At 47.0% G+C, this 27,224-nt stretch overlaps 2 protein-coding genes across 2 annotated transcripts; both read left to right on the top strand.

Annotated features, from left to right (window-relative positions):
* Positions 1–676: 676 nt before the first annotated feature.
* C13H16orf89 (chromosome 13 C16orf89 homolog) lies at positions 677–12,962 on the top strand. The gene is made up of 8 exons (XM_066640812.1): positions 677–851; positions 2,474–2,623; positions 4,136–4,280; positions 4,417–4,534; positions 7,569–7,704; positions 7,837–7,941; positions 10,399–10,437; positions 12,892–12,962. The coding sequence occupies exons 1-8, from the start codon at positions 677–679 to the stop codon at positions 12,960–12,962; spliced, it is 939 nt and encodes a 312-aa protein (XP_066496909.1).
* A 3,928-nt stretch (positions 12,963–16,890) lies between these two features.
* On the top strand, positions 16,891–27,224 carry LOC136663850 (olfactory receptor 5V1-like). Its single transcript, XM_066640810.1, has 5 exons — positions 16,891–16,965; positions 17,926–17,963; positions 20,063–20,169; positions 21,352–21,501; positions 26,287–27,224. Exons 1-5 carry the CDS (start codon positions 16,891–16,893, stop codon positions 27,222–27,224), a joined length of 1,308 nt encoding a protein of 435 aa, XP_066496907.1.

The following is a 27,224-nucleotide window of genomic DNA, read 5'->3' as shown; positions in this document are numbered from 1 at the left end:
AATGGGTGATAAACAGAGTGGGACTTGAACGAATTGGGCCCAGGAGGGGTTGGGATTGGTGGTGCTGGTGCATGCCATATCCAAACCCCCTTTCCAGGCCCGATCCACCTGCATGGTTCAATATGGACTTTTGCTATCGATAGAGCTGGTGCAGGTCTGGGTTGACCCATAGCAGCTGCTGGGGCTTACCCAGGGGCAAGGGGACAAATGATATCCAGTGCCAAAAATTCCCCATGGAATACAGCAGAGCCCGTACTGGCACCACTGCATCGCCGTGCAAGAATTTAGATAGGATTGGGCTTTGAAGTAACCCTTACTTGGGTTCACAAATGTTGCTCTTCATACTTGTTCTGCTGTTTCTGCACAGGTGGGTAGGGAAATTCCAAGATCAGTTCTTGGAGACGAATTAGAAACAGACAATCGACAACAATCGACAACGCTAGCCAGAGGAAGCAAGCATGGAAATGAATGGTATGGAAAGCAGTACTTGGTCATCCCAGAACAATGCAAATGTAGCCCTGAAGATTCTGGAGGGGGGTTGGCTTAGCCTTGACAAGTGTTTGCTTAGGTAATGCTCTGGCTTGTGGTTATATGAGAGCAAGAAGATCCTTAGTCATTCAGACAGGAGCTGCTAAGGAGCAGGTGACACCCGTTGGCTTCCCGCTTGTTAAGCAAGATGTGGTTCCTTGTCTTCCAGCTGTTGATTTGCCTCCTTCACCCAAATCTGTCCAGCTGTGAGGAGGACACAAGGAGTGTTATCATTTCTGTCCTGGAGAAAGCGACTGTCTTCCTAGAAAATGAATTCGATAAGATTAATTTAGATGCATTGATGGGATATCGCCTGATGGAAGGTACCGTAGCAGTTACTTCGGTGACTAATCTAGGCACCCCTCTCACTTTTAAAACAGATTGTGCATCAGCTGTAGAACAGTGATGCCCCCAACTGGTGCTGGGATCTTATCTTATATTTTGTACTTCTTCAAGTATCTTTGCTGGGAGAACTGTCCTCTCAAGATTTTTCAGGCATTTTGGGAATGTTGTCTTCTTATTCTCCTGAAGCGGCACAACATTTGCGTTTTATTCCTTGTAAATAGATTGATTGAAAACATATATACCTCATCTGTCCACCTAATTGGACCTTAGAACAATCCATTACAATAAAATAAGGCAAACCATGTAGAAAGAAAAGCAGGGGAAAAAAGCAGGAGGTAATAAAAAAACTCGAAGTTCTAAATACTTTACAAAATGTTGGAAAAGTTTCAATGGAACTTCCTCTTCTTCTTTTTCCCCTTCTTCTTTTCACTGTCAGTTTTTTTTGGGCCTGCTGCCAAGAGCCAACGACTAAATGCCAACAGCCTGATAACATTCTCTCTCTCTTTTAAAAATCTCAACTTGGTCTCTTTCCATACAGTTCCTCTCCTTTTTATTTATTTTTTAAAAACTTTTCAGTAGAGATGGCGCCAGGGCTTGGAATCAGTGCCTCAAACAGAAGACATCAAGATCTGTAGTTTTTTATTGTGGTGGTGGTAGTATTTAGTATTTTTTTTGTTACAATACCATAATTCCCTTTTTCACTATTTTGTTTTTATATACATTAATTTAGTACGCAATCTACCACTTAATGCAATTTGCATTTTCCTCTTTCACTGGACTGAACATTGTCATGCAGGTTTTGAGTACAAAAGGTCTCATCAAATGGAATTTGGCCTACTTTCTTAAATTATCATTATACAATGATATGAAGGGTTATTACATGATTAATTAATAATATTGTAATAGAGAATGTTTAAATTGGTCTTGTGGAATATGAAGGGATACACATAAATATCAAAATGTGATCTCCAGGTTATGGGAACCAACTGCAGATATTTGTCCATGCAAGAGAACTATCTAATGTTGATAATAAATTTTTTTTAGATTAAAAAATAGGTGGGTGAGGCCCATATGTTCTAGAGCTGTCTTCCACTTCCTTCAATCTGCTGAGGCAATGGATTGATAGAAGGGCACTGCCATGCCGTTCATGTCTGCCTCATCCTCCACTGCCACTGCTACCATCACTGCAACTCCTTCTCATGCTTCCTGGCTGTGGAAGAGGGGGATGAAGCAGAACAGGAAGTGGAAGAGAGAAGAGTGGTGGGCTAGAGCGTCTCCCAGGAAGCACTCTCCAGGCAAGCATTCTCCTACATTTCCTCCTTTGCTGCCCTTTTCAAATCTTTTCAAATTTATGGAGCATGGGAGGACCACCAAGAGCAATGGTGGCTATGGAGGAGGAGGATACAGACATGGGCAGTAGTGGCTTTTCTTGACTGCTTGCACACCACTGGGTGACACTACCAGGTAAGAGGAGGTGACATCTGGCACTCACTTCAAACATTAGCAGATCTTTGACTGTTCCTAACTTCTCCTGTCTGTCCTTTTTAGAAAGAGCTGATAAATATCATAACATTGATCTTTTCTTTCTGCAAACACCTAGTTTACCTGGGTGGAATTTTGAGGAAATGGAGCTTGAACCCCAGATTAGCTTCAGAATGGAATCGAGTGGCTCGCTTAGAGACAAAACTGGCAACTTTGACAGAAAAAGCAAAACTTGCTTTGGAGCAGAACAACCCAGATTATTACAGAGGTAAAAGCAAACCTTCATTTGTATCTTGGGGTCAAATGAAGTTGGGGGCTATGGTTAGGGAAGAGGGGTGGGCATCCATCCCTCTCTGTGCTGAAGTTCTTAAAATATCTGTTCTCTTCATGGTCAGTGGCAGTAAATACAGGTGAGGCCTCAGTATCCATGGGGGATCTGTTCTCAGACCCCCCCCCCCGCCCCCGATGCGAAATTTCGTGGATAATTAAATCCGGGATCAGTCCCACCTGAGCCCTCTGGAGGTGACTACAGCTGTGCTCCGGTTGCCTCTGCAGGGTATTTTGAAGCCCACAGAGGCAGCGTGCACCCACCCGTTGCCTCTGCGGGCTTCAGAATGGCCTTCCTGCCCCCCCCCCTCCAAAATGCTGCTACTGGTTTCCCAAAGGAAACCAGAAGTGACATTTTAATGCCATTTTTAAGCCCAGGGGCTTCCTTCCTCAGAATGCCTTGTATGGCATAAAAATGTCACTTCCGATTTCCCAAGGAAACCAGAAGTAGCTTTTATTTTGGCCAAAAAGGCCATTCTGAAGCCCGCAGAGGCAGCAGATCGATAGGCACTGCCTCTATAAGCTTCAGAAAGCCCTCAGAGTACAGCTCTGGTCACCTTCAGAGGACTCAGGTAGGGCCAGGTCTGGCTCCATGAGGGTCCGGAGGAACCCACGTTGAGCCCACCTGTATGTGAATATCAGATGTTGGAGACAAACAATGATCACTGAAATGCACTGGTTCCTTCCAAAGTGCCAGGGAATGTACTAAATGTCCACGTGGCTTTTCAAATGCACTGAAATTTAACCAGGGTGATTGCAATGCAATCTTTGCATATCTACTCAGAAGTAAGTTCAGTGCTGGAAGGGCTGTGGCTCAGAGGAAGAACACTTGCTTTAGATGCAGAAGGACCCAGATTCAATTCCCTACACAGCATCTCCAGGTACAGCAGAGAAAAATTCCTGTCTTAAGTTTTGGAGAGCCACTGCCAATCAGTGTTCAAAGCGCTGACCTTTTTGGACCAATGATCTGACTTGATCTAAAGCAGCTTCCTATGACATTCTGACCACCTTAGTTCCTTACACATCGGTTTTTAGGGAAAAGGACAAAAATCATCTCAGAATAAAAACAGTATTTTCAGAAAGCATTTCAATGGTCCTTCTCTAGAGGCTTGTCATTTCAAATGACCACTGAAATGCACTAGGGTGGGTTGGATCCTGCTAAATGCAACCTTGAGTGAGTTGTTTTTAAATTAGAAATGCAGCACACAAATATTCTGGCTAAACACATCAGTTTAGCAGCCTACTTTCTAACTTTTCAAGCAAGTGTACCATTTTACAAAGGAATGCCATTGCTAGAGGTGTTTGAAAAATGGTTTTATATTCAGAAGTAAGCACACTGTGTTCATTAAGAGGCTGTAATCCAGTGTTACTCATCAGAAACAAACACTTCTAGCTGTTGCAAATAAAATGCAGGGGGGGAAAAAAATTTGTCTTCTTCCCAATTTGTTTTCAGTATTTGCCCCAGCTTTCAGGCCAGGATTTTGGAAGATTCCCCTTCAGTGGACCCAGATCAACTCTTCCATTGCTTCCCAAACTGGCACTGATTGCCCAGTCATGCTGCTGTCAGACGTTTGCATCTCGGCTTTGCTAGGGACATGGTAAGCGTTTTTCTTTACCCTTGAATCTTGTTTTGCATGACGGCTAGGCCTGAAGAGAGAGAATAACGAAATCCTATGAATTATTAGGGAGGGTGAGACTGAAAATGTCACTAACTATTGTCCTACTTTTGCACAGGAAGGGAAGTGGCCAGCCTTGCTCTGTCCCAGATGACTGCAGAAGAGCGATGACAGGCCCCCAGTGCTCTGGTTATGATCTGTCCCATCAACTTCTCTACTTCATGTTTGCAGAAATGGTATGAAGTTGACTGTGTGTTTTGCCACTGGTCTTGTGTGTGCTCCCTGAGGCATTTGGTGAGCCACTATGAGATACAGGAAGCTGGACTAGATGGACCCTGGGCCTGATCCAGCAGGGCTCTTCTTACGTTCTTATGCCAACCGCAAATGGATGTGGTGGGGAGGAGTCTAGGATTCTGGTCAGAATCTAGCCAGGTATTTCTAAGGTCCCCATCCCTGTACCAATAGGATTGCAACCAAAACAGGACCACCCACAAACAAGATGGAGGTTTCTTGGAACTCACTGAACTTTAGAAACTTAAAAAAAAAAGACAACCCAAAGGGGGTGAAATTGCTCCTGAACTCTTTTCTTCCTGAAGAGACTAAAGGTTCAGTGGAGAGATAAGTAATCCCACTGGTAAAAAACCCCCACTAATAAACCCCACTGAGACAATGAATTCAGGCAGAGATAAGTGCAGGTGGCATCCTGCACCCATCAGCCATCCACGAGGGCTCACTGGACCTCGGTTGCCCTCTATTATTACCTGGTAACCACTATTCCCTTTAAATTGTGCAGCTGTGAAACTCAAAGGAAGCCAAACTTTGTGCAGGACAAAGGACAAAGGAAGCCAAATTTTGTGCAGCTTGGAGTTTGGCATTCCCAGAAATCCAGTGATGGCACATGACATCATCGCTGTGTTTCTGGGAACATCCCCAAACAGCAGTGCGGCAACCGAAGGTAAGAGAAGCCACGGCAGCGTGGTGAGGAAGCAACTGTCTTAGCCACCGTCCCCGGCCCTCTGGCTGGTGCTTACCATTTCAAAATGCAGAAAGGGAGGGGAAGAGGGAGGAAGTGAGGAGAGAAATGCAGATGGGTTGGGCTGGTCCCTTTCTTGCCTCTGTCTTTGGAAATGGCAGACACAACTCTCACCCACCAGTATCTGCTCCTTTCCCCACTTCCTCCTTTCCTCCCCTGCCCCCTCTGCTCTTTGAAATAGTGGGGAGTGGGAAGTGGGGGGATGAGGGTGGTAGCAGCAGCAGGAAGTGATGAGGTGTGGTGGTGGAGCAGACTGGGGGACGTTGGAGAGATCAGAGGGGCTAGTGGAGGGATGCAGGGGTCAGGGATGGCTTGGTAGAAAAAAATTGACCCAATGCACTTTGCATTCTCACAGGGGGTATGAGCACCTGATCTTTGCCCCAAATGCTGGGGGAGCACCTTCTGCTGAGCCAGACTGTTGGTCCACCTACCTCAGTATTGTGTACTCAGACTGGTAGCATGTCTCCAGGGTTTCATGCAAGGGCCATTCCCAGTCATTAGGTGGAGAAGTCAGAGATCAAACCAGAGACATACTGCTTGTAAAATGTGCTTCTTCACTGAGCTTTAGTCCCATCCCCCAATAAAGGTACACACATGAGCACTAAAGCATCCCAGCTTGCCATTTTGTACCCTGCAGCTGCTGAGGAAAATTCTCAGCTGTTCATGTACTGTTGGATAAAAGAGAAGGATCTGGTATACCGCCTTGAACTTTGTGCAGATCATTATTGTTACAGTGTCTCTGCTCACTTCTTCCCTCTCCTCCACATTTCCTCTTCCTGTCCGTTCCCCTCTTCATTTTTAAATCCAAGGAGCAGGAAGAGAAAGAGTAAAGGCAGCAACTTGACTGCCACCAGCCAGGACAGGGTAGCATTTGGTATGCTGTGTCAGTCACCAGGAGGTCTTGAGCCCATCCAGCTTGTACTTACTCTGTCACTAGTAAGTGGCGTGCCATGGTGACTCTAGCCCTGACAGTATTTGCCTCTCCTCCCTACCAAGATTGCAGTCCTCACACGGGCAACCTGATCCTATGGTGCCCTAGCACCAGTGCTGCGACTGCACCGCTGGCACTGGGTGTCGCAGTTGTGCTGTAAGGCATGCTTGCACTACCCAGGGAGCAAGTAGAACTGGTGGGGAGGCATGTGCCACCCAGTCAATACCGCAGTGAGAGCCCTTGCTACCCATGGAGAGCAGGTAAGTGCCGAGTGGCCCAGAAGCAAGGGGAGGGGGGCAGGACAGGACCAGGAGGTGGATGGGACTCGCCTTCATCAAATCCTGTCCCCCCCCCCCCCCACAGGGCTTCTTGAGTCTATGTCAGTGAAATAGCTGGCACAGACTTAAGTAGCCCCATTGAGCTATCCGGAGCTTTACTTGGAGTGAGGGGACGAATGTCCCCTTACTCCAAGGAGACCTCCAGCCTGCTCAATTCCAGCACAAGATGCAGCAGTGGGCACTTGGCTCCACTGCTCCTGTGCTGGATAGGATTGGGCCATAAGAGAAGGGAGCAGACAAGCTCATCTTTCCGTTATTCTACAAAGCACAGTCAGGATCTTTGGTCTGATTGAACAAGTTCCTGAAAGTAAGTTCTCTAAAGGCACAGTCCTAACCCACTTTCCAGCATCGACATAAGGGCAATGCAGTTCTGAGGTAAGGGAACAAACATTCCCTTACTTTGAGGAGGCTTCCGTGAGTGCCACCCAACTGCAGGATGCAGCACACGTCCCACTGGCACAGCTATGCCAGTGCTGGAAAGTTGGTTAGGATTTGGGCCTAAGGCAAAGATCACCTAAGGCCAGCAGCACCTCTGAAGGTTCTAGCATCCCTGGTTGAAAGTAGCATATGAATTGCTTTCATGCCACTTCCAACCCGATCTCTCTCAGCACAGAAAGGATGCTCCTGACCAGTGTCCTCAAGTAAAGCAATGGAAAGGCATAAAAAGCACCTGTAGATTACAATTTATGCAGGATTACTGCAGCTCTGTGCTGTCCTAACCTCCTCCATTACAGCTGGAATTGGAACATTACCGAATATATTTATATGTGAATATTTACAAACCTTTGTTTCTAGTCTTCCCAGGAAGTTTCGTATTGATCTCTAGGAACATCACACTCCTGTTTAGCTGAATATTCTGATTCTCCACCTTGATTCTGATTCTCCTCCTGCTCCCCTTGGATCAATAAAGCTGGAGCACGTAGCAGAGTAAGACAATTATGTTTCTCTTCTTTCCTCGCCATATCTAGGAAGGATGCTCAGATCCGCTGTTCCTTAATGCCCAGTATTACAGGAATCTGTTCTGTGCTCCCATGATGCAAATCAACATCAACGCTGAAAAGGAAGGACTTCTGGAGAACTTTGGAGACCTGTTTACTGAAAACAGTGAGTGCTTTGCTGTTGATGAGGCAGTCATTCAGCTCCCTTCTTAATACTTAGAAGATTTTTCCCTGCCTATTTCCCCAACATCTGCTAGCAGCAGCTGCTTCACTAATGTCTTTGCGTTTTCCTTTTCAGTTTTGTTTTGTGGCATGTCTGGATTCTCTGACTTCTACAAACCACAATGGCTAAACCTTATTCTCAACTGGCAGAAGCCAGAAACAGGATGTTTTTGGATGTACGGTGCGTAGACAACCTTGCTCAATTTATTCTGGTGCAGAACCACCAAATTCTATCAACAGAACATGTGATACAATTTCTTTGATTTTAGCATTTTAGGCTACAGCCTTAAATACTTCTGCAGCTTAAAACTACAGAAGTGATACCTGAAAGTGCTAAACAGAGATATTAAAGAGTAGACCCCATTGAACCAGCCCATCCATGAGGCCAACTGAGACTATTTGATGTGGAAGGGTACCCATATCTATTCACTGCACTACCTAATTCCTTCCAGACTACCTAACTACCTTCCAGAAGGAAGAGGGAAAAAGAGCAGAGCTGTGTGGTGTTAACTGGATTATAGACTATATGGAAGCCCCAAGTCCAGGTTTGCTGGGTCCAGATGCTGGGAAAGTATAAGGTTTGCACAAAAGGGAGAATTATGCCATGTGCAATCTTGTCTGACAGGAAGATGTGGTGATGAGAGAAGCAGAATCCGCCCCATCTTTGCTTTCCCATGCATCTCTTAGGGCCAGGCTAGATATGCACGCAAATGCTGTGTTCTTCCTATTATAGAAGCACCTTCTATTTATTCAAAATTGCTGCATGGGAGCACTCAGAACCTCTCAGAACTAGGAAGTTCAGGGAGGAAGAAGGATGCTTGTCCCCAGTGCACAGTTTTGAGGCCAAAAATGACCTCCCTAAAGCAGCAATTTGCAAGTGAGGTGGTGATTTGGAGAAATTGTCCCTTCAGCTGCAAATCTCTGCTTCACAGGGGAACAGCGAACTCCCCCTTCATGTGCATCCTGGTTTTGACTGGGGCAGCTCCCTGCATGGGAGTTCTCAACAAATTGAGAGCCCAATTCTATGCATGTCTAATCAGAAGTAAGTCCCATTACAGTGAATGGGGCTTGCTCCCTTCAAGCAACCTTCTTGCTCCCAGGAAGGTGTGGATAGGATTGTAACCTTATTTACTTATTTTTACCTCGTCTTTCTCCCCAAAGGGCACCCAAGGTGGCTATGCAACCAAATGAGAGATGCTTCCACATGCCTCTGTCACCCATGTTTGCATGCACACCAAATCTGGCCCTTAAGGCACAGAAAACCACTTAAGGTCTGGACCTGGAAATCTTACCCCAGTTCTGCCCAATACTAGCTAGACTGGCTCTCCAAATTCTTTGTCTTGAATTCTCAGGTCCTTGCTGCTTGGGCTTCTGTGCCCAAGAGGCAGAAATTCAACAGAATCTCTTTCCATCATGATACCTTAGGGAATGCTTTTCCTGGTGATTTTCTGTCTGCTAAAAGCAGTAAGACGTACTCCTGCCAAAAAAAGAATGACAACTTGACTTTGAGTCTGGTTAGTTCCCCAAAGGGTGGCAATTCCCAATACTCACTCTTTTATTTGCCCACATGAGGTTATTCTTCTGATGCCACTGTTTAGGTTTAAACTGGTCCAGTAGTTTTCTACCAAAGTAGTTAAAACTTTGGCATAGCTCCTGCTTTGGCTTTGTTGTTTAATCATAGCTTATATTTTCAAGTCAAAGACAAACATGTTTTAAGGAAATGAAAGACATTCTAAGACTTGATTAGTCTAAACCGCATGCTAAAGCTTTTTGTTAGATGTTTGAAAGCCATCTGTCAAACCAATGATTATTTTCTTTCAGGTGACCAAAGCCAAAACCAGAACCAGATTTACGAGGATCGTGTTCTAGAATTACGAAGAGTTAAAAGATCAGAGAAAATTCTTGATGGTAAACTTAGTGAGGCTCTGTGTGTGTGTGTGTGTGTGTGTGAGAGAGAGAGAGAGAGAGAGGGAGGGAGGGAGAGAATTCTCAAATGTTTAGCATTGGTGACCCACTTTTTAGATTGAGAATCTGTCAGAACCCACCAGAAGTGATGGGTGATGTCACTAGAAGTGACATCATCACGCAGGAAAATTTTTAACAATTCTAGGCTGCAATCCTACCCACACTTACCCAGGAGTAAGTTCCTTTTACTATCATTGTTAAAAGCATAAACATAGTAGCCTGTTAAAAGTATAGATCTGTAACATTTCCCCAAATGCAGTCATATACCATGGCTAATATATTAAAGTCTAATATATTAAAAATAAAATATTGAAATGAATGGGGACCCACCTGAAATTGGTGGGTGAAATTGGTCCCCACCCACAGTTTGAGAAACAGTGGTGTAAAGGATTACAGCCTCTGTCCATCTCCAGGTCTAACTTGAAACTTACAAGTTCATTCCAAGGCAAAGATAATTTAAAAATATAGAGTAACAGGCTGGACTTTAAATTCTCAAAGCAGGAGATGAATTTAAGATGTTGCACTAGGCTGAATGTCAACTGGAGATAAATTGGAAGCCATTTAGGGCCCAATCCTGAGCTATTCAGCCCGGTGGTACAAGCATACCACCAGGACTTGTGTTACAAACATGTCATAAGTCACGCCTCTGACACCCTGTGCTGTGTCACCCTAGCGCTGAGCTCAGCACCAACCGGACACTACCTGGAGCTAGGTAAGAGCTCTGAATGGTGGTGAAGGCCTTGGGGTTGGGGGGAGGCATTCCGGAGTGGGGGGGGGGGAGAGAATCAGGGCAGGAGGGTCAATGGGACCGGCAGAGCTCTGATCTGCCAGATCCTGAACTCTGTGTTGAGCCAGAAGGCCCAACACGGAGTCTCTCAACTCTGCACTGGCAAAAAAGCTGATGCTATTGGGACTATAACTTGAGAAGCCCCATTATGGGGCTTGGGGCTTTCCCTGGGAGAAGGCGATGGGGAGATTTTGGTGGCTGCTGTGGGGCTGCAGGATGCAGCAGTAGTCGCTTTGGCACTGCTCCACCTGGCAGTGCCACTGCCTTTAGGATTGAGCTGTTAGTTTCTGTAAACCACTTTGTGGATTGTTTTTTTTTAAACCAGAATATTAATACTCTTGAAAATAATAACAATTTCTCAGAAGAAACAAGAATGCCAGCAGGCAACGATAAATAAACTTTCCATTTGCATAGCACTTTGAAATACTTCATGGGAATTATATTTTATAAGCCTTTCACAATCCATAAATATCGTTAATCAGCATAGTTAATAGCAAAAGGACACCCCAAATGGTTAGACCGGAAAAGCTACTAAGAAATGGGAGAGTCAGCCAATTGGTTCCCAAGATTGCTGTACTGGCAGGAAAAAAAGTGTCACCGACTCACCCTCCCTCTTTGGCACAGAACCCATATAGAAATGCTGGTCACCTATTTGGCCCAGGGTTGAATGAGAAGAATGGAGAAAGACAGTAATGGCTGGATAACCACCAGAGAACAGTCCACAGAAAAATAATCCCCTTCTTTTTACTCCTACCAGAACGTTACAGAGCCTCAACAGAGCACTAGGTGCTGTTCAAGTCACAGATTTAATAAAATCTGTTTCCAGAGTGCTTTGCAGATGAATAATGGTCAAGTAGACAAGATACAGGAATGTGGTTGGATCTCCTGATGGCTTTTTAAAAAAGGGAGGGGGGATTTGGATTGGGGCCACAGCACAAAGGAGAGGAGATCTAACCCTCCCTCCCACACTGTGGGCTCAGTTCAAATCTCACACTCGCACCTCTGAAGCCACCCTTCACAGAACAGGGGAACCTTCCCCAGTGAACTTAGCAGGGAAGAGCCAGAAGCTGCAGCTGCAGCGGGCTGTCTGCTTCTTCCCCCAGTGCCTTTTTTCAAAGCCTGCTGCTGCTCCCTGCCATCATCTGGTAAGCCAACTGTATTGCAGCTGAGGCTGAGAGGGAGCGATTTGATGGCACCTGATGAGACTGTAACCAAGGTGGGATATCAAACAAGGAACTTCCAGAATCGAAACTCTTTCTCTCAGCAATTATGCTACAATGAAATGTTGGCATCCTTCAGTCTTGGAAGACTATGGTATCGCGCTCTGAATGGTGGTTCTGGAACAGAGTGTCCTCTCCAGTGCGCAAAGCCTGGGTAGAGTAGATATGGAGGATAGACTGTTACCCATGCAGCAAATCCCCCCTCTCCAAGTCACTGAAATGGTCCAATGGAAAGGCAGAAGCCAATACGGTTGGTTCCAGTGGCGTCGCAGGAGTTGCCAGAACGTGACTGTGTTCAGCCACGAACTGCCTCAGGGACTCCGGCTCTGGATTTTGCCTCGAGGTTGACTCCTGAAGCCTTTTCCATAACTGGATGTAGCCACAAGGCAGTGGAGGGTTGGGATCAGAGTTTTCCTTCTCTCAGATGAGAAAGGCTCATGACTCCCATCTACCCAGTGGCTGTTTAGTCGCCTCTTACGACAAGTACAGCCAAACAGAGGGCCTATTCTTATCCCCCAGCCCCCAGGGGTTACAAACAGCTATGCTACAATAGCTCTTGTCTTTTTATATGAAGACAAATTGCAAATTATTTGTTAGACTGACCTGTTCGATTGAATGAATTGATGCATCATCCTAAACAGTCTTACCTGCATCGCCCTGCTCCGCATGGATCCAGTTTTACCAGATAAGGAAATTCATCTCTGTGCTTTGAAAACCAACCACAGATTTCGCTCCTCCACTTTACTCGTCTTTGGCTGCTTGGAGGTCTCCTGGTGTCTCAAATGATCCTTTCCCCCCCCTCCCTTGCTTCCTCTTAAGTCTGAACCTACCTCCCAGAATGCTTCTGTGATTCGACCTTCTTCTTCCTTCAAGTCCCTTCTCCAACTAACCTTTTCCTTGAAATCGCAACACACATCCCTAGCCTCTGTGCACTACTGAGAATCCAAGTAACTGAAGTAGCTGCATAAGCTTCCCTCTTTACTCCTGTCTTCAATCCCTTCCACTCTCTCTTTCATCTCCCACATGTTAAACTTTAGAGACTGTAAATTCCTCAGGGCAGAGACCTGTCTTATACTTTGTACCCTCAATGCACACTGTAATACTGTATAAATAGTCCTATCACCACTTTTTGATTCAAAGCCTGTTGTTTCCTCTGCAGGTGGATGTTCTTCTCACAATACTGGTGTGGCCGTGGGAGCACTTGCAGGGTTCCTCTATTATGGCTTCTGATGCCTCATCGGTCCCTGTCCTACAGATTCACCAAGGAATGATCTAGTACCGCTGATCTTGTGCTGATATTAGCATCTTCTTTAGAGTGAATTAAGTTTACATTTACAGAAGCTCCCCTATTACAAACCTGTTAAGTTCCAGATGTCTTTGTAAGGCTGCAATCCTATACACATTTTCCTGGAAATAAACCTCATTGAACACAATTGGACTTACTTCTGAGTAGACATCTTAGGACTGTGCCTTAAAGCCCATTTATTCACAAGTACAGTAATATGTCCAAGCAAGTTCACCCACTCAGAACATTGTTAGTTTCACTAGGAATGCTGTCACTTGCTGTCAGTTTCCCTTCCAGATTATGAGATTCACTCACAATGCTGTCAGTTTCGCTGAAGATCCACTCAAAATGCTCTTGAGCACCTTCTGTAGTCAGCAGCGTTGGTTGCAAACAAGAACTGAAAGTGTTCCCTAACTTGCACATTCATAAGTGGGGGTGGTGTGGCTTCTGTATGTTTGAAACATACACTGCTTTGAAGCTTTAGGAAAAGCAGTGTATAAGTCCTTTAATTCAATCAATAAAATAAAGATCTCTTGATCATGCACATCCTGGCAACTCAGCTCTATGCTGAATCGACTCATTCTCCTCTTTGGTCTTCTGATGCACTTTGGCGCCATCGCCTCTCTCCAGAATTCTTCCCCCAAAGCCATTTGCCTCTCCCATTCTGCTTGCAGAAGCTCCACATTCTGCAACCAGGGTACATTATTTTGTGCAGTGTAAGGGAAACACCACTAATTTCTTGCTTTGTGAACTTCTCAATTTCTTTATGTTGGTGCTGAATTTTTTTTTGGTTTTTGATATTCCTCTTTCTGCTCCTCTTTCTGGGGCAGTCAGAAGTCACATGGGACAAGGAACCCCCTCGTAGATAAATTGTGCAGTAACTAAATTTTTTGTCTGAATACAGGGTATCAAAAATAAATGGTTCTTTTCACTGTTTTTCTGTAGAAAAGTCACACACACACACACACACACACACACACACACACACACACACACACACACCTGTTCTTTAAAGCTGAGTTGTCTCTGCTATGACCTCCTGCTAGCTGGGTAAAGAGGCACCTTTTAAGGGGTGGTTTTCTTAAATTGATCAGGGAGAGAGCAACAGCATATTCATCCCAGTGTAGCATCTTTCACTGTGGTCTTTTGCTGGTGTCTCTCTTGAGCATCTTGTTTTAGATTGTGAGACCTTTGGGGATAGGGTATTATCTTCTCGTTTCTTCATTAATGTTTTGTGAACTTTTTAAAAAGTTAATTCAATGTTCTTCATAATAATTCCTAATGATATTGTAATTTGGCCTTCAGAGAATGATTGAGTGAGGGAAATGTTTGGGGGAAGATAAACCACACCCGTCCTGGCCTTCACTGTTTCCACTAATAAACATCTACTGTATTGATTTTCGGGGAAAGCATTGCAGCTCTGAGCTGTATTAAACCACTCAAGGCACTTCTCTGCTTCTTCAGTTAGGAAAAAGTCAATATTTGTCTAAGGAATTATTTCCAATGCCACCATTGGATTTTACTGGATTTTATTATCAATCAAGTCTTTTGTTTATTTTTCCCTCTGCTCATATGATTTGGTTGTCTCCAGGGCCTTCGAGGGGGATTTTATCAGGGGGAACAAAGTTTCTTTTGGGTGGCAACAGGGGTGGGCTGAACAGTGGTGGGGAGGGGGTGAAGCAGGGCAGGGGGATGTGACAACGGCCTGAAAAGTCTTTGGAGACCGGGTCTACTCGCCCACACAGCTTTGGCAGTTAGATACAGTAATACGGAAAACCAAACACTCTCCCAACTCTCTCTAATATAGAAAATCATTGCAGAAAATTAGCATCATTGTATTTAGGCTCACATTAGAATGGAAAGTGTCCTGTGTGTACCACAACTTACTTCTGCAGCAGCTGTAGTCCCACAGCTGTGTCCCTGAGCTCCTATACACTCCTTCTTGTAAGCGAATCCACAAGCCTAAGAGCCACTGTAGCACCCTCAGCATCCCATCTAGGCACCAAATCCAGGTGAGATTGGAAAATGTAAGATCCCAGGAAATTTCCAAGGCCCCTCCTTTGACTCCTGGGCCCTCTTTTTGAACCTGGGCCTAGGCACAAATGGGTACAAATTACCCCTATACCCATGGTCCCTGTCACAAATCACCAAAATTTTCCCACCACCTGAGATTATAGCAGAAGATCCTGGGGAAGGGTGCCTTGTTGCAATGCTTGTCTAATATAAGAGATGGGCAGCCCAATCCTAACCTGCGCTGGAACAGGCAGGCTGGCCGGCCTGTGCTGTATGCAGCGCAGGATTGGAAGTGACTTTGGCATAACTCAGGGCAAGAGGATATTTTTCCCCTTATCCCCAGCACAACAATGGGGCTACTTGGATTTGCGCCAGCTTAAATCACTGGCAGAGATCTGAGCAGCCTGGAGTTAGGTCAGGCTGCTTGGAAGAGGGTTTAGGGTCTGACCCAAGTGCTGACCCAAGTGCTGGAGGCTGGACCCACTCCCCTCCTGGGCCTGGCCCACCCACTGGTCACCTGTTTTGCTCTTCCCCTACCTGGAATGGCTCTGAAGGGGAGGGGTTGGGGTTCCTTGTATGCTGTGATGAGGCTCCCTGCAAAACTTAGTGCTTTGCACTCCCTCTAGCTATGCCACTGAACCACAGTAGTAGTAAAGCTGTCTTTACATCAGAAAGTCTTTACATCAGGACATGCAGACCATGACATCTAATGCAGTTTTTGTTGACATCAGCAGAAACCTGAAACCCCTGGTTTTCATTCTCATGCAAGTTTCTAGACTTCATTGGTGAAGCAAAAATCTGAAACGTTTGTTAAATCTGCCTTGGGTGGATCTTTGCTAAGTACTTAGAAACTAGAGGGCAATAAGATTGGACATAGATTCAGTCTTGATAGTATTTTTGTGCTTTTGATTTTTTTTTTTGCCTCCCGTGTATTTGGTATTTTTGGCTCTTGGCTTGCTGTAACCCAAAGGGATGATTCTGAGTTTGGAAGGCACTGGAGACAGGCAAATTGGTCACTAGGGCATCTTAATAAGTAGTTTCCCACTAATTGTTGTGAACAAAGACAGAGGCAATAAGACAGCTCATTTGTAAGTTCTTTTTGGCAAAAATACAGCTAACTTTTTAATGATGTTCTACAAATGCTTTACTTAGCAGTGGCCGAGGGACACTTGTTTGCTGAAGAAATAAAAACAGCAAGAAGGGAAAAAGGAGTCACTGGGTCTATGGTGAATTAGTCCTCAGAGGGTCCAACTACAGGTTAACTATGCAAATAGTTACAGAGTCTTACAGCCCAATCCCAACTTGCACCGGTACAGCCAGGCCGCATGGCCATCCAATGCAGGTTAGGAGGCAGCTAGAGGTCACCTTGGGGTAATAGTACATTTTCCCCTTACCCTGAGTAACACCACAGCTGTCCCGATGGGCAGTAGCTTAGCTAGAGGGGGTGCAAAGTACTAAGTTTTGCAAGGGTGCCTCACCATGATGTGATCACCCCTCCCCTTCAGAGATATTGCCTCCATTTTGCTCTAGTGGCCTGGAATGGCCCCAGAGGGGTCACTGCTTGCACACCACAGTGAGGTACCATGCAAAACTTAGTGCTTTGCACCCCCTCTAGCTACACTACTGCTTACAGGGCTTCCTGGATCCATCCCTGGCACACATCCAAGAAGCCCGGTGTCATGCTGGATCAGGCCACCTTTGCCCTGGGAGAAAACTCCCTTTGAGGTCCTGGGGTTGCCAGTTGTCAGTGCATAAGCACGAGCTCAACCCCGAGCAGTTATCGCTCAGACATCCCAGTAGCCCTACTAGATTTCAGTCAAGATGCAGCTTTAGGAGTTTACTACAGCATCACCTGCACAGATGAAGGCCTTAGGAGTGGACCTCAACACCTGCATCACCTGCACAGATGAAGGCCTTAGGAGTGGACCTCAACAGGTGGGAAACCCTGGCCTCTGAGCGGCCCGCTTGGAGGCAGGCTGTGCAGCATGGCCTTTCCCAGTTTGAAGAGACACTTGGCCAACAGTCTGAGGCAAAGAGGCAAAGAAGGAAGGTCCACAGCCAGGGAGACAGACCAGGGACAGACTACATTTGCTCCCGTTGTGGAAGGGATTGTCACTCCCAAATTGGCCTGTTCAGCCACACTAGACGCTGTTCCGGAACCACCATTCAGAGCGCGATACCAGAGTCTTCCGAGACTGAAGGTTGCCAACAACCAACCTGTACAGAAATGTTGCCAGCTTCCAAAAAAGAAAGAGGATTCACATTTCATACTTTGTGTCACTTCGGGGTGATGTTTGTCACGTGTGCAGATTCATTTGATATGTCTGTGCCTTCGTATTGCTTAGTCTGAACTCCCTGCAGGGGACCTCAGGGTCAGAGGCATAACCCACTGCCTTGGCGCCTGGAGCAGTGATGGCATGACGTCACATGACATTGTGTCACTTGATGTCACTTTGGGGTTTTCCCTGGAGGAGGGGTACCCTGCTGCAGTAGGTCTGCACTCCCTGTTCCTTCTCCTGTGGAAACGCCCCCTGAAGGGCAGCCTCCACCGAAGAGAAGGAAAGGGAGTGCAAAGCTGCCAGCACCTCCTCTGTGACTAGAGTGGAGCCTGAGGGGCAGTCATGTGCCCCCCCCTTGCCATAGCGCCCAGGGCACCATGCAACCTCATGCTCCACCCTAGTTATGGCTCTGCTCCGCATTCCCTGCTCCTCTTGTCCTCACAAAAACCCAGTAAAGCTGCAATCCTGTTCACAGTTTCCTGGGAGTAAGCTCCACTGAACACAATGCGACTTACTTCTAAAGTAGACATGTTTAGGACTGCTCTGTAAGATAGATCAGGACACTGATCAGGCATGCTCCTCCACATTTCCTCTCTGTCCCCCTCTTCCTTTCCAGGGAGAGGACGGGAGGAGCACAGGCCGGCTCTTCAACAGGTAAAGGGGGGGGGTGACATTTGGCACAAAGCCTTCGATGCCGGGTGGTTTCGGCTCAGACCTAATGGGTGTGAAGCGGGGAGCCCTAGTTGGAGACCCCCTCCGACCATGCCTGCCACGTATAGCCATGTGTATAGCATGTGAGACTGTAGCCCAGTAGCGTAGCTATATGGGGGTGGTGCTGCAACACGTTGTGTAAGTGGCCCCTCCCACTCGCCATTGGAGTCATTCTGGGCAGTGAAATGACATCCCCCATTGGTTTTCGTGACCCAGAATGGCTCTGGCAGCAGGTGGCAGGGTGCGCTTACGCAGCACCTTGTGGCACCTGCAGTACTTACTGTGCCCCACCGCCCCTAGAGCTACGCTACTACTGTAGTCCAGTGCATGGCTCTTCCTCAACTGGCAAGGCTTCGCCACAAAATGAGGCTGGCATTATTATGAAGCCATCTGGAGGGCAAAAGGACTACATATGAAACAGCCTTCTGCTGAGCCAAACCCCACAAGGGTCTGTCCCAGCCTTACCGAGAGGTGCTGCCAGGGATGCCAGGAAAGCTGGTCTTTCCAATCCAGCAAAACACACTTCTCGCTGTTCCATTCTGATCACCACTGCTGGGGGGGCTAAGGCTGCCTCCCTCCTGGGGAAGCGAGAGAACTGTCCGAGCAGGCCGACAGGCAAGCTTTCCCTAAAAAGCCCAGCTAAGGAAGAGCTGATCCAGAGGAGAGGTTGCACCAGCACGCACTGGGGAACAATGACCAGTTTGATCACTGGTGCTGCTGCCCCACCTCTTCCAGAAGCATCTGCAGGGTCCTGATCCAGAACACGTGCTGGTTCTGGATTCCTCCTCCCAAGTTGGGTTCAGGGATGGGAGGTCTTGTCCAGACAGATGTGGCCTGGTCTCCATTTGGATGCATCACTGCTGCTTCTGCTCGTGTGGTGCGGAGCTGGGACAGGTCAGGGGGCATCAGGGCTCTCACGTTTGCAGTCTCCCCAAGTTGGGCGCCTTCCTAAGTGATCATCTTAGGGGGAGAGATTGTCAGAAATTTCCTTTCTCCCTGGATCAGGGGTGTGGAACATCCACAGGCTGGATGCCCTCCCCAGAAGGCCCTCTTTATCTGGCCCTCATGGTAACTGGGCTCTCCCAGTACCACCCTTTCTGCAGCACTGCTTCTGCTGAGGCTCTGGTAGGGACAGATGAAAAGAGACTTCAGAAGGCAAAGAATGCTACAGGGTAAGGGGCAGACCAAAAGGGGGAGAGAGGGAGACCCTGCCAAGGTACTGACAGAGCCCAATTACCAGCAGCGCCGCTTCTGCCCAGGCATCATTTTACAAACCACCTCTCAGCTGATAATTGGCTCTCGCATATCTTGAAAACATGATCAAGATTTGTGTGTTTTCTCTTCTGCCATTTGCAGCTAATGAGTTTCTTTGTGAGAACAAAGTGCTTCTTCCAGGCCTTCATCTGCTTAATGACATCGCATCCTGCTTAATGATGTAACTTCTGGCCCTCAGAAGGTGCCATGACTGCTATTCGGCCCACTATATGGAATGAATGACACCCCTGTCCTGGATCCCCACAGGTGATAGGACTGGTGAGGGGTGATCCATTTCTTTCCAGGTCTCCTCTAGTTCTGGTCCAGTTCTCATAGGAAGGTTGTGGACTGTGATTCCAGTACCCAGGACCACCATCTATGAGTGGTCCCTAAGAATTTAGATGCTGTTGTCCCAAGATTCTGGAGCAATTGTTTTCCCTGGCCTATGTGAAGGTTTCCCAAAGTAGCCTGCTGCCTCGAATTTCTGATGCCCCACCTGTATGCACCTGTATTGCCTATGAGCTGGCCCCAGAGCTACAATGGGGCATTGAGCTACAACCTACAGCCGGCCCTGGGTGCACAGTCCAGGACAGAACATGGGCACAATGTGGTGGTGGGGGGGGAGGAAGAAGATTGCTTCCCTGTCCTCCTGTGCACTGCATTGCAGACCAGATTGCCAGACACTTCCTGAAAACCAAGGTGTTCATCATAGCCATCCATTCTCACTAATCTGTGATTGCAGAACCCGCAAGCACAAACTTCTGGTCCTTCTGTGAATATGTCCTCAGAGGACCAGTGTCTGTTTTAAGTACCACCTCCAGCAGATGCATTTCCACAGGCTCTGGCTATCAGCAAGAGAAGCGTCTCTTCCCTCCCACACTTTTGCTAAAACCAGGTGAGGGGGTTCTATAAGAAGGTGAGAGGATTTTGGCAAACACAGCTCTGCTGGTCCAGAAAGAAAAAAAACGAGGCACTCACTCCCAAAAGGAAATATCCCGGAACATAGACTGAGAGTTATTTTTAGCACCCTGGACTAGAGGCAGATGATGGATTCAGAGAGCTGAAAGAAGGGTGTTGAAATTCAGGGCAGCCCAGCCAACATGGTTGTTTCAAAGATGGATCCAGTCTACCTGGCAGGCTTGCCAACCCTCCAGGCTTGGCAGGTCAGGAGTCTCCAGGAGTCAGCATCAATCTTGAGGGGGCTACTGAAAGCAATCCTGGCATTTGGGGCCCTGCCTGTAGGAATTTCCAACATTATGTCATGTGGGGGGACGGGACAGGACGGGGGGGCAGAGCTCCAGCAACCTTAGTACAGTTATTATTTGGGAAGGGGGGTGGGTCTCAGTATTTAACATTTTACTTACTTATAGTCCAACCTATCCATATCTAAATCATGTAAATCGCGATTACAATGCATTTAAATTACAATGCGCAAATCGCATTGTAGTCAATGGGGCTTACTCCCAGGTAAGTGTGGACAGGAATGCAGCCTTAGATGACAGAAAACAGAAATATTCAGTTTGCTTTAATTCTGTTTTGAGCTAATCTGTGTCTCTGTGTTGTGTGTTTATACAATAATGACTATTAATTTGATATTAAGCAATTTTGCATGAGAATTTCCATACAGGTTCTGGTGCTTGCCAGCACATTCCTGTCTGCCGTCCCCCGTCCCCCCCGGCTGCCCTATATGGTTTGCAGGGCTGACCTTCTTTCCAAATTAGAATTCCATCCCCCAGGTGAAAGCTATACATACAACATGCTGGACCCAGATGCTCAAGGTCTAATCACACCTGGCTGCTATGCACCATCCGAAGCTGCTGTATTGTACATACCATAGGAGGCTGACCATTGTACGCCTAGCTCAATATTGCCTGCTCTGATTGGCAGTGGTTGCCCAGGTGTCGGGCAGAGTTCTTTCTCAACCTGTTTGTGATGGAGTTGCATCCGCATGCATTTGATCACCATCTTTTCCTACTTCCCTCTCCATAACATTTAGTCCAACTCTGTCAGAGCACAAGTTCAGAATGTAAAATGACTTTTAGCTGTTCCACTGTCCTCTTCTCTCTGCTGTTGGCAGGCCACCTTCTCCAGCCCCTTATGAGTTTGGCGCTCCAAGCATTGAGAGCCATTCCCAGCTATCAGGAGACCATCACAAGGCATGAGCTCCCATCCATGAAACTGCAGCCAATCAATAAGCCAGCCATTGATCTTACGAAAGACAGTCTGTGTAGGACCTCAACAATGACATTAATGTTCACTGGGATCCACCTACTTCTTCACAGAAACAAGACAGCCAAGTAAAACAGCTTCCTGCTTGTTCTTGGTATTTATTATTGTTTGAAATTAGTAATAACAATTTCAGTACATCAAGAAATATTATTTGTAACCAGCCTGCTTGAGATACTGCCCATGATTAAAATGAGAAGTCCACAATCCTGTGCTAGCCAATATCTTTTTTTTTTTAGGACCATCCTAAAGTAACAAAGAAAAAAAGCAAGTGTACCAATCCTACAGAATTCTTCATCAGAATGCTGGTAAGCAAAAGGACGGGGGTGGGGAGAGAAGTGGAACATGCAGGAGGAGTTTCAATAGTCTTCTGCTTGTAAAAGCAAAAGGTGGAGTTTGGGAGATCTCCTGGAGACTTGTCAGCTCTGAAAGGTCCATGAGGCAGTTTCAGTACATGAGCAGGGCTGTTTAGACAAGGAAGGGAAAAATATGGCTGAAAACCCATAACTGTCTACTGTATCTGCACTACTTTGTTGCTTTCATACGCTTGAACGTGTTTAAATTGTTAAAAATATTTCTTTACCCAGCATGTAAGTAATTTGTGGAACTCCTTGCCACAGGATGTGGTGATGGCGCCTGGCCTAGGTTCCTTTAAAAGGGAACTCACCATGTTTTTATGAGTCTCACCATTTTATGAGGAAAATGCCATCACAGGTTATAAGCCATGATGGGCATACCTCTGGTTTTAGAAGTAGGCTGTCTCTGAATGGCAGGTGCAAGGGATTGGCAACAGGATTGCAGGCATCTCGTCTTCCATGCCTCTGGAGACATCTGGTGGGCCACTGTGAGAGCCAGGAAGCTGGACTAGATGGGCCTTTGGCTTGATCCAGCAGGGCTCTTATGTTTGTAACTGCTTTGCGCATCTTTTTGAGGAGCACTAAACAGCAGCTGTGGGGCAGGATCGGGACTGGGGCTGTGGCGGGGAGGATTAAATCCCCCTTTCACACACACCTCTGTGCCATGTTTTCAGTCTGGATACCCAGCAGCTGTTGCTGCTGCTATTTAGATAAAAGAAAACCAAATGCCTGCCAAAGCCAATACATATAATAAACGTGGTCCTCAGTCTCGCATGAATCGAGACTGTTATACGATTCAATGATTCGTATCATTGGCGTAGCCAGACATCCTAGAGCCAGGGGCAAAACTAAAAAGGATGCCCTGTTTTTCCCAGCACTTTTTGCAAGAGGTGGGAGCGTTGATCGGGGGGGGGGATTGCGTGGGTGGGCAGCCAGGCTGTTGCCCCCAAGCAGCCTGCAGTTCAGTGCAATTGCTGACCTTGCACCCCCTCTAGCTACACCACTGTTATACCCTGATGCAGCAGGAGCTGGAGAAGATGGCCGCCTTGTCTTCTCGGATCAACGCTGCACTTATCCTTACCAGCTAATCTGATCACTTTCACTTCTTTCGCTCCCACCACCTAAGGAATGAGAATCAAATCATGCCAGTTGCCAACCACAGTTGTCAGTTTTGCCACAGTTGCAAAGCAGATCAGGTGGGAAAAGGAATGCACACGATATTGGGTCAGTGCTGTTCTTTTCACGTTCAACTTTAATGGCAAAACATAATTAGCCAACTCGGCTCATCCAGGTTCACATTTCTGTAAATCATTAATTCATTGGCTCTAACAAGGCGATTCAAGAGTTGTTTGCTAGAAGTGGCCAGGCTTGGGGACAAATCATGACCAATCAGCTTCAGACCCCACCAAAATTAGTGTGTTTGGTTGATCCTTATGTAAGAACAGAAAAACTGACAAGTTGGGGCAAGGAAATGGTCCATCTCATGTGGCATTTGAAGTTCCAGCAGCACATGGGCCAGCCAGATGCCACAGGGAGGTTCACGAACAGGCATATTCAGTTAAGTGGTCCTCAGCCACTGGCAGACAGTTAAGTGGACCTCAGCAACTGGCAGAGAGTTAAGTGACAGTTAAGTGGACCTCAGCAACTGGCAGTTAAGTGACAGTTGAGTGGTCCTCAGCCACTGGCAGACAGTTAAGTGACAGTTGAGTGGTCCTCAGCCACTGGCAGACAGTTAAGTGACAGTTAAGTGGACCTCAGCCACTGGCAGTTAAGTGAGAGTTGAGTGGTCCTCAGCCACTGGCAGACAGTTAAGTGACAGTTAAGTGGACCTTAGCAACTGGCAGTTAAGTGACAGTTGAGTGGTCCTCAGCCACTGGCAGACAGTTAAGTGACAGTTAAGTGGACCTCAGCAACTGGCAAGTGACAGTTGAGTGGTCCTCAGCTACTGGCAGTTAAGTGACAGTTGAGTGGTCCTCAGCCACTGGCAGTTAAGTGACAGTTGAGTGGTCCTCAGCCACTGGCAGTTAAGTAACAGTTAAGTGGACCTCAGCAACTGGCAGTTACGTGACAGTTAAGTGAGCCTTAGCAACTGGCAGACAGTTAAGTGACAGTTAAGTGGACCTCAGCAACTGGCAGTTAAGTGACAGTTGAGTGGTCCTCAGCCACTGGCAGACAGTTAAGTGACAGTTGAGTGGTCCTCAGCCACTGGCAGACAGTTAAGTGACAGTTAAGTGGACCTCAGCCACTGGCAGTTAAGTGAGAGTTGAGTGGTCCTCAGCCACTGGCAGACAGTTAAGTGACAGTTAAGTGGACCTTAGCAACTGGCAGTTAAGTGACAGTTGAGTGGTCCTCAGCCACTGGCAGACAGTTAAGTGACAGTTAAGTGGACCTCAGCAACTGGCAAGTGACAGTTGAGTGGTCCTCAGCTACTGGCAGTTAAGTGACAGTTGAGTGGTCCTCAGCCACTGGCAGTTAAGTGACAGTTGAGTGGTCCTCAGCCACTGGCAGTTAAGTAACAGTTAAGTGGACCTCAGCAACTGGCAGTTACGTGACAGTTAAGTGAGCCTTAGCAACTGGCAGACAGTTAAGTGACAGTTAAGTGGACCTCAGCAACTGGCAGTTAAGTGACAGTTGAGTGGTCCTCAGCCACTGGCAGACAGTTAAGTGACAGTTAAGTGGACCTCAGCCACTGGCAGTTAAGTGACAGTTGAGTGGACCTCAGCCACTGGCAGTTAAGTGACAGTTAAGTGAGCCTTAGCAACTGGCAGACAGTTAAGTGACAGTTAAGTGGACCTCAGCAACTGGCAGTTAAGTGACAGTTAAGTGGACCTCAGCCACTGGCAGTTAAGTGACAGTTGAGTGTTCCTCAGCCACTGGCAGACAGTTAAGTGACAGTTGAGTGTTCCTCAGCCTCTGGCAGTTAAGTGGTCCTCAGCAACTGGCAGACAGTTAAGTGACAGTTAAGTGGACCTCAGCAACTGGCAGTTAAGTGACAGTTGAGTGGTCCTCAGCCACTGGCAGACAGATGTATCCTCCCTCTATATACAGATATTGTATCTTTCTGTCCTTAGGCCTCAATAATTGGGTGACTGCTGCTGTATCTTCACTTGTTTACAACTTGGCTTATTTGTAATGGACTCCAACCTGTATTTACACTGTAGGCACTATGAGGGCGGCCGCTTGGACGGCTTCTGCATCCCACCTCCATCTACTGCACTGCAGCTGCACTGTGTGTGGTAGCCAAGAAAATGAACCAGGCAGATGAAAAGGAAGGATACGCACTGCCAGGTAGAACTGACCCTCACCATTATGGCCATCCTGTGCCTGGTTACTCCCAGGATTTACGTGCAGCTGCGTATCCACAGGTCAGTCCATAACTTCTGAGAGCTGCTGATGACAGAATCTATGTCATCACCAGCTCTCAGAAGTTATGGGCTGACCTGTGGATAAGCTCTCAGGTCTCAAGTTCTGGGTCTCTGGCTCCAGTAATCTATGTCCAGTAATCTATGTCAAGATCCCTTAAGGAATCAGCTGCTCCCCCCCCCCCCAGAACTTCACACTCCTCTGAGCACATCAGTGCTACTGAGAGCAGGCCAGGAGGAGTGCGGTGGGGAGCATTGCAAGACTCCAGCCAGAGGGCTGCTCCTTTATATTTTTCCATTCCCAGGCAGGGACGTAGCACCAGGGTCAGCAAATTACTCACAGAGTTTTCTAGTCTCCTGCTAAGAGGACCCGAGGAACAGTTTGGGTTTGTGTCACCTGGTGCGGGAGGCCAGCACGGTACCCCTATGATGGACCTCCTCCCATGCAGTAGGCAGGAGGCTGTGGTGATGTACCATCGCCCTGCCCCCACTGGTTTTTTTGGCTATAACTTTTGATAGAATAGAGATTTTTAAACAAGGTTTGTTTCATTGCATTCTGCTTGAACACATTGAATAATATACAGGTGCGCACCACTTAATGACAGGGAAATGTTCTCCGAACCCTGTTGTTATGCAATTAGGTCATTAAGTGAACATTCAGTCCAGTCTATTGCTTTGTTGCGTAACAGACACTCCCTGCTAGACACTAGCTGGCTGCACAGGCCACTGAAGATAGCTTGTCTCTTTGTTTCACTAACAGCCTCTCTGTTGTGTAAACAGACCCTCTGCTGCAGGCTATGGGAGATGCAATTGCCGCATTAAGGCATCTTTATTGTGCTTTGACCACCGTTGTTAAGCGAATGGTTGTTAAGCTGTGCATGCCTGTATATCATGATGGTATTATTTGAAAATACCAAGACTTTAACCATTTTGGCCAGTAGTGGTATCATGGGGGGGGCGTCGCCCAGTGCAGCCCACACTCCCTTAGCAACGCCACTGCTGAGGAATCCCCATTGCCAAGAGAATCTGTACAATTTTGGTCTTTGTTTTCTTGTTCCCGACATATAGGGAACCTAGAAAACCAAACTTCTGTCGGTGAATTCATACTCCTTGGGTTCTCAAACCATCCTGATTTACAGCTACTTTTCTTCTTGGTCTTCTCCATCATTTACACGGTGACCATCATGGGGAATCTGATGATAATTCTGGCCATTATCGCCAGCAGCAATCTCCACACACCCATGTACTTCCTCCTGGGTAATTTGTCCTTCATTGACCTTTGCTACATGTCTGCTACCGTTCCTCAGATGCTGGTGAATTTCCTCAGAGATCCCAAGACTGTCTCCTATGCTGGGTGTATGGCCCAAATATTTTTGCTCATTTCATGCGTTGGTTCGGAGTGCATCCTGTTAGCAGTGATGGCGTATGACAGATATGTAGCCATCTGCCAGCCGCTCCTGTACCTGGTCCTAATGAACAGGAAAAAGTGCATCAAGATGGTGGCTGGGTCCTGGACAGGGGGGGTTCTGAATTCCCTTGTACACACCCTCCTGACAGCTACCTTATCCTTCTGTGGGCCCAAAGAGATCCGCCATTTTATGTGTGACGTCCCCCCACTCTTGGAGCTGTCCTGCACAAACACAGACCTTAACAACACTGTCCTCCACACGGCCAGTGTGTTCATCGGCATCAGTCCCTGCTTGTTCATCATTGCCTCCTACATCTTCATTGCGTCGGCCATCATCCGAATCCGCTCAGCCGAGGGGAGGCGCAAGGCCTTCTCCACTTGCGCCTCCCACCTGACAGTGGTTGTCACCTTCTTCGGAACAGCCCTGTTCAATTACAACCGATCCAATGCAGGCGACTCGCTGGACATCGACACGCTGGTCTCGGCTCTGTACTGCATCGTCACACCCATGTTGAACCCGATCATATACAGTCTGCGGAACCAGGAAGTGAAGGCTGCCCTGAGGAAACTGATGAGTAGAAAGTGGGCCGTTCTGTAA

The sequence above is a fragment of the Tiliqua scincoides genome, chromosome 13 (genome assembly GCF_035046505.1).
Source record: "Tiliqua scincoides isolate rTilSci1 chromosome 13, rTilSci1.hap2, whole genome shotgun sequence".
Classification (NCBI taxonomy): domain Eukaryota; kingdom Metazoa; phylum Chordata; class Lepidosauria; order Squamata; family Scincidae; genus Tiliqua; species Tiliqua scincoides.
The sequence above is the reverse complement of the archived record's forward strand: the minus strand, read 5'-3'. Positions and strand labels throughout refer to the sequence as shown.

What these genes read in the sequence shown, in the direction of transcription:
- C13H16orf89 (XM_066640812.1), top strand. Translation starts at nt 677, where the DNA reads ATGTGGTTCCTTGTCTTCCAGCTGTTGATTTGCCTCCTTCACCCAAAT. An exon ending in TCGGCTTTGCTAGGGACATG is followed by an intron (nt 4,281 to 4,416) that starts GTAAGCGTTTTT and finishes ACTTTTGCACAG; the next exon opens with GAAGGGAAGTGGCCAGCCTT. An exon ending in CGGACACTACCTGGAGCTAG is followed by an intron (nt 10,438 to 12,891) that starts GTAAGAGCTCTG and finishes TTTCCTCTGCAG; the next exon opens with GTGGATGTTCTTCTCACAAT.
- LOC136663850 (XM_066640810.1), top strand. Translation starts at nt 16,891, where the DNA reads ATGAAGGCCTTAGGAGTGGACCTCAACACCTGCATCACCTGCACAGAT. An exon ending in ACAGGCCGGCTCTTCAACAG is followed by an intron (nt 17,964 to 20,062) that starts GTAAAGGGGGGG and finishes ATATGTCCTCAG; the next exon opens with AGGACCAGTGTCTGTTTTAA. An exon ending in CACACTTTTGCTAAAACCAG is followed by an intron (nt 20,170 to 21,351) that starts GTGAGGGGGTTC and finishes TGCTGTTGGCAG; the next exon opens with GCCACCTTCTCCAGCCCCTT.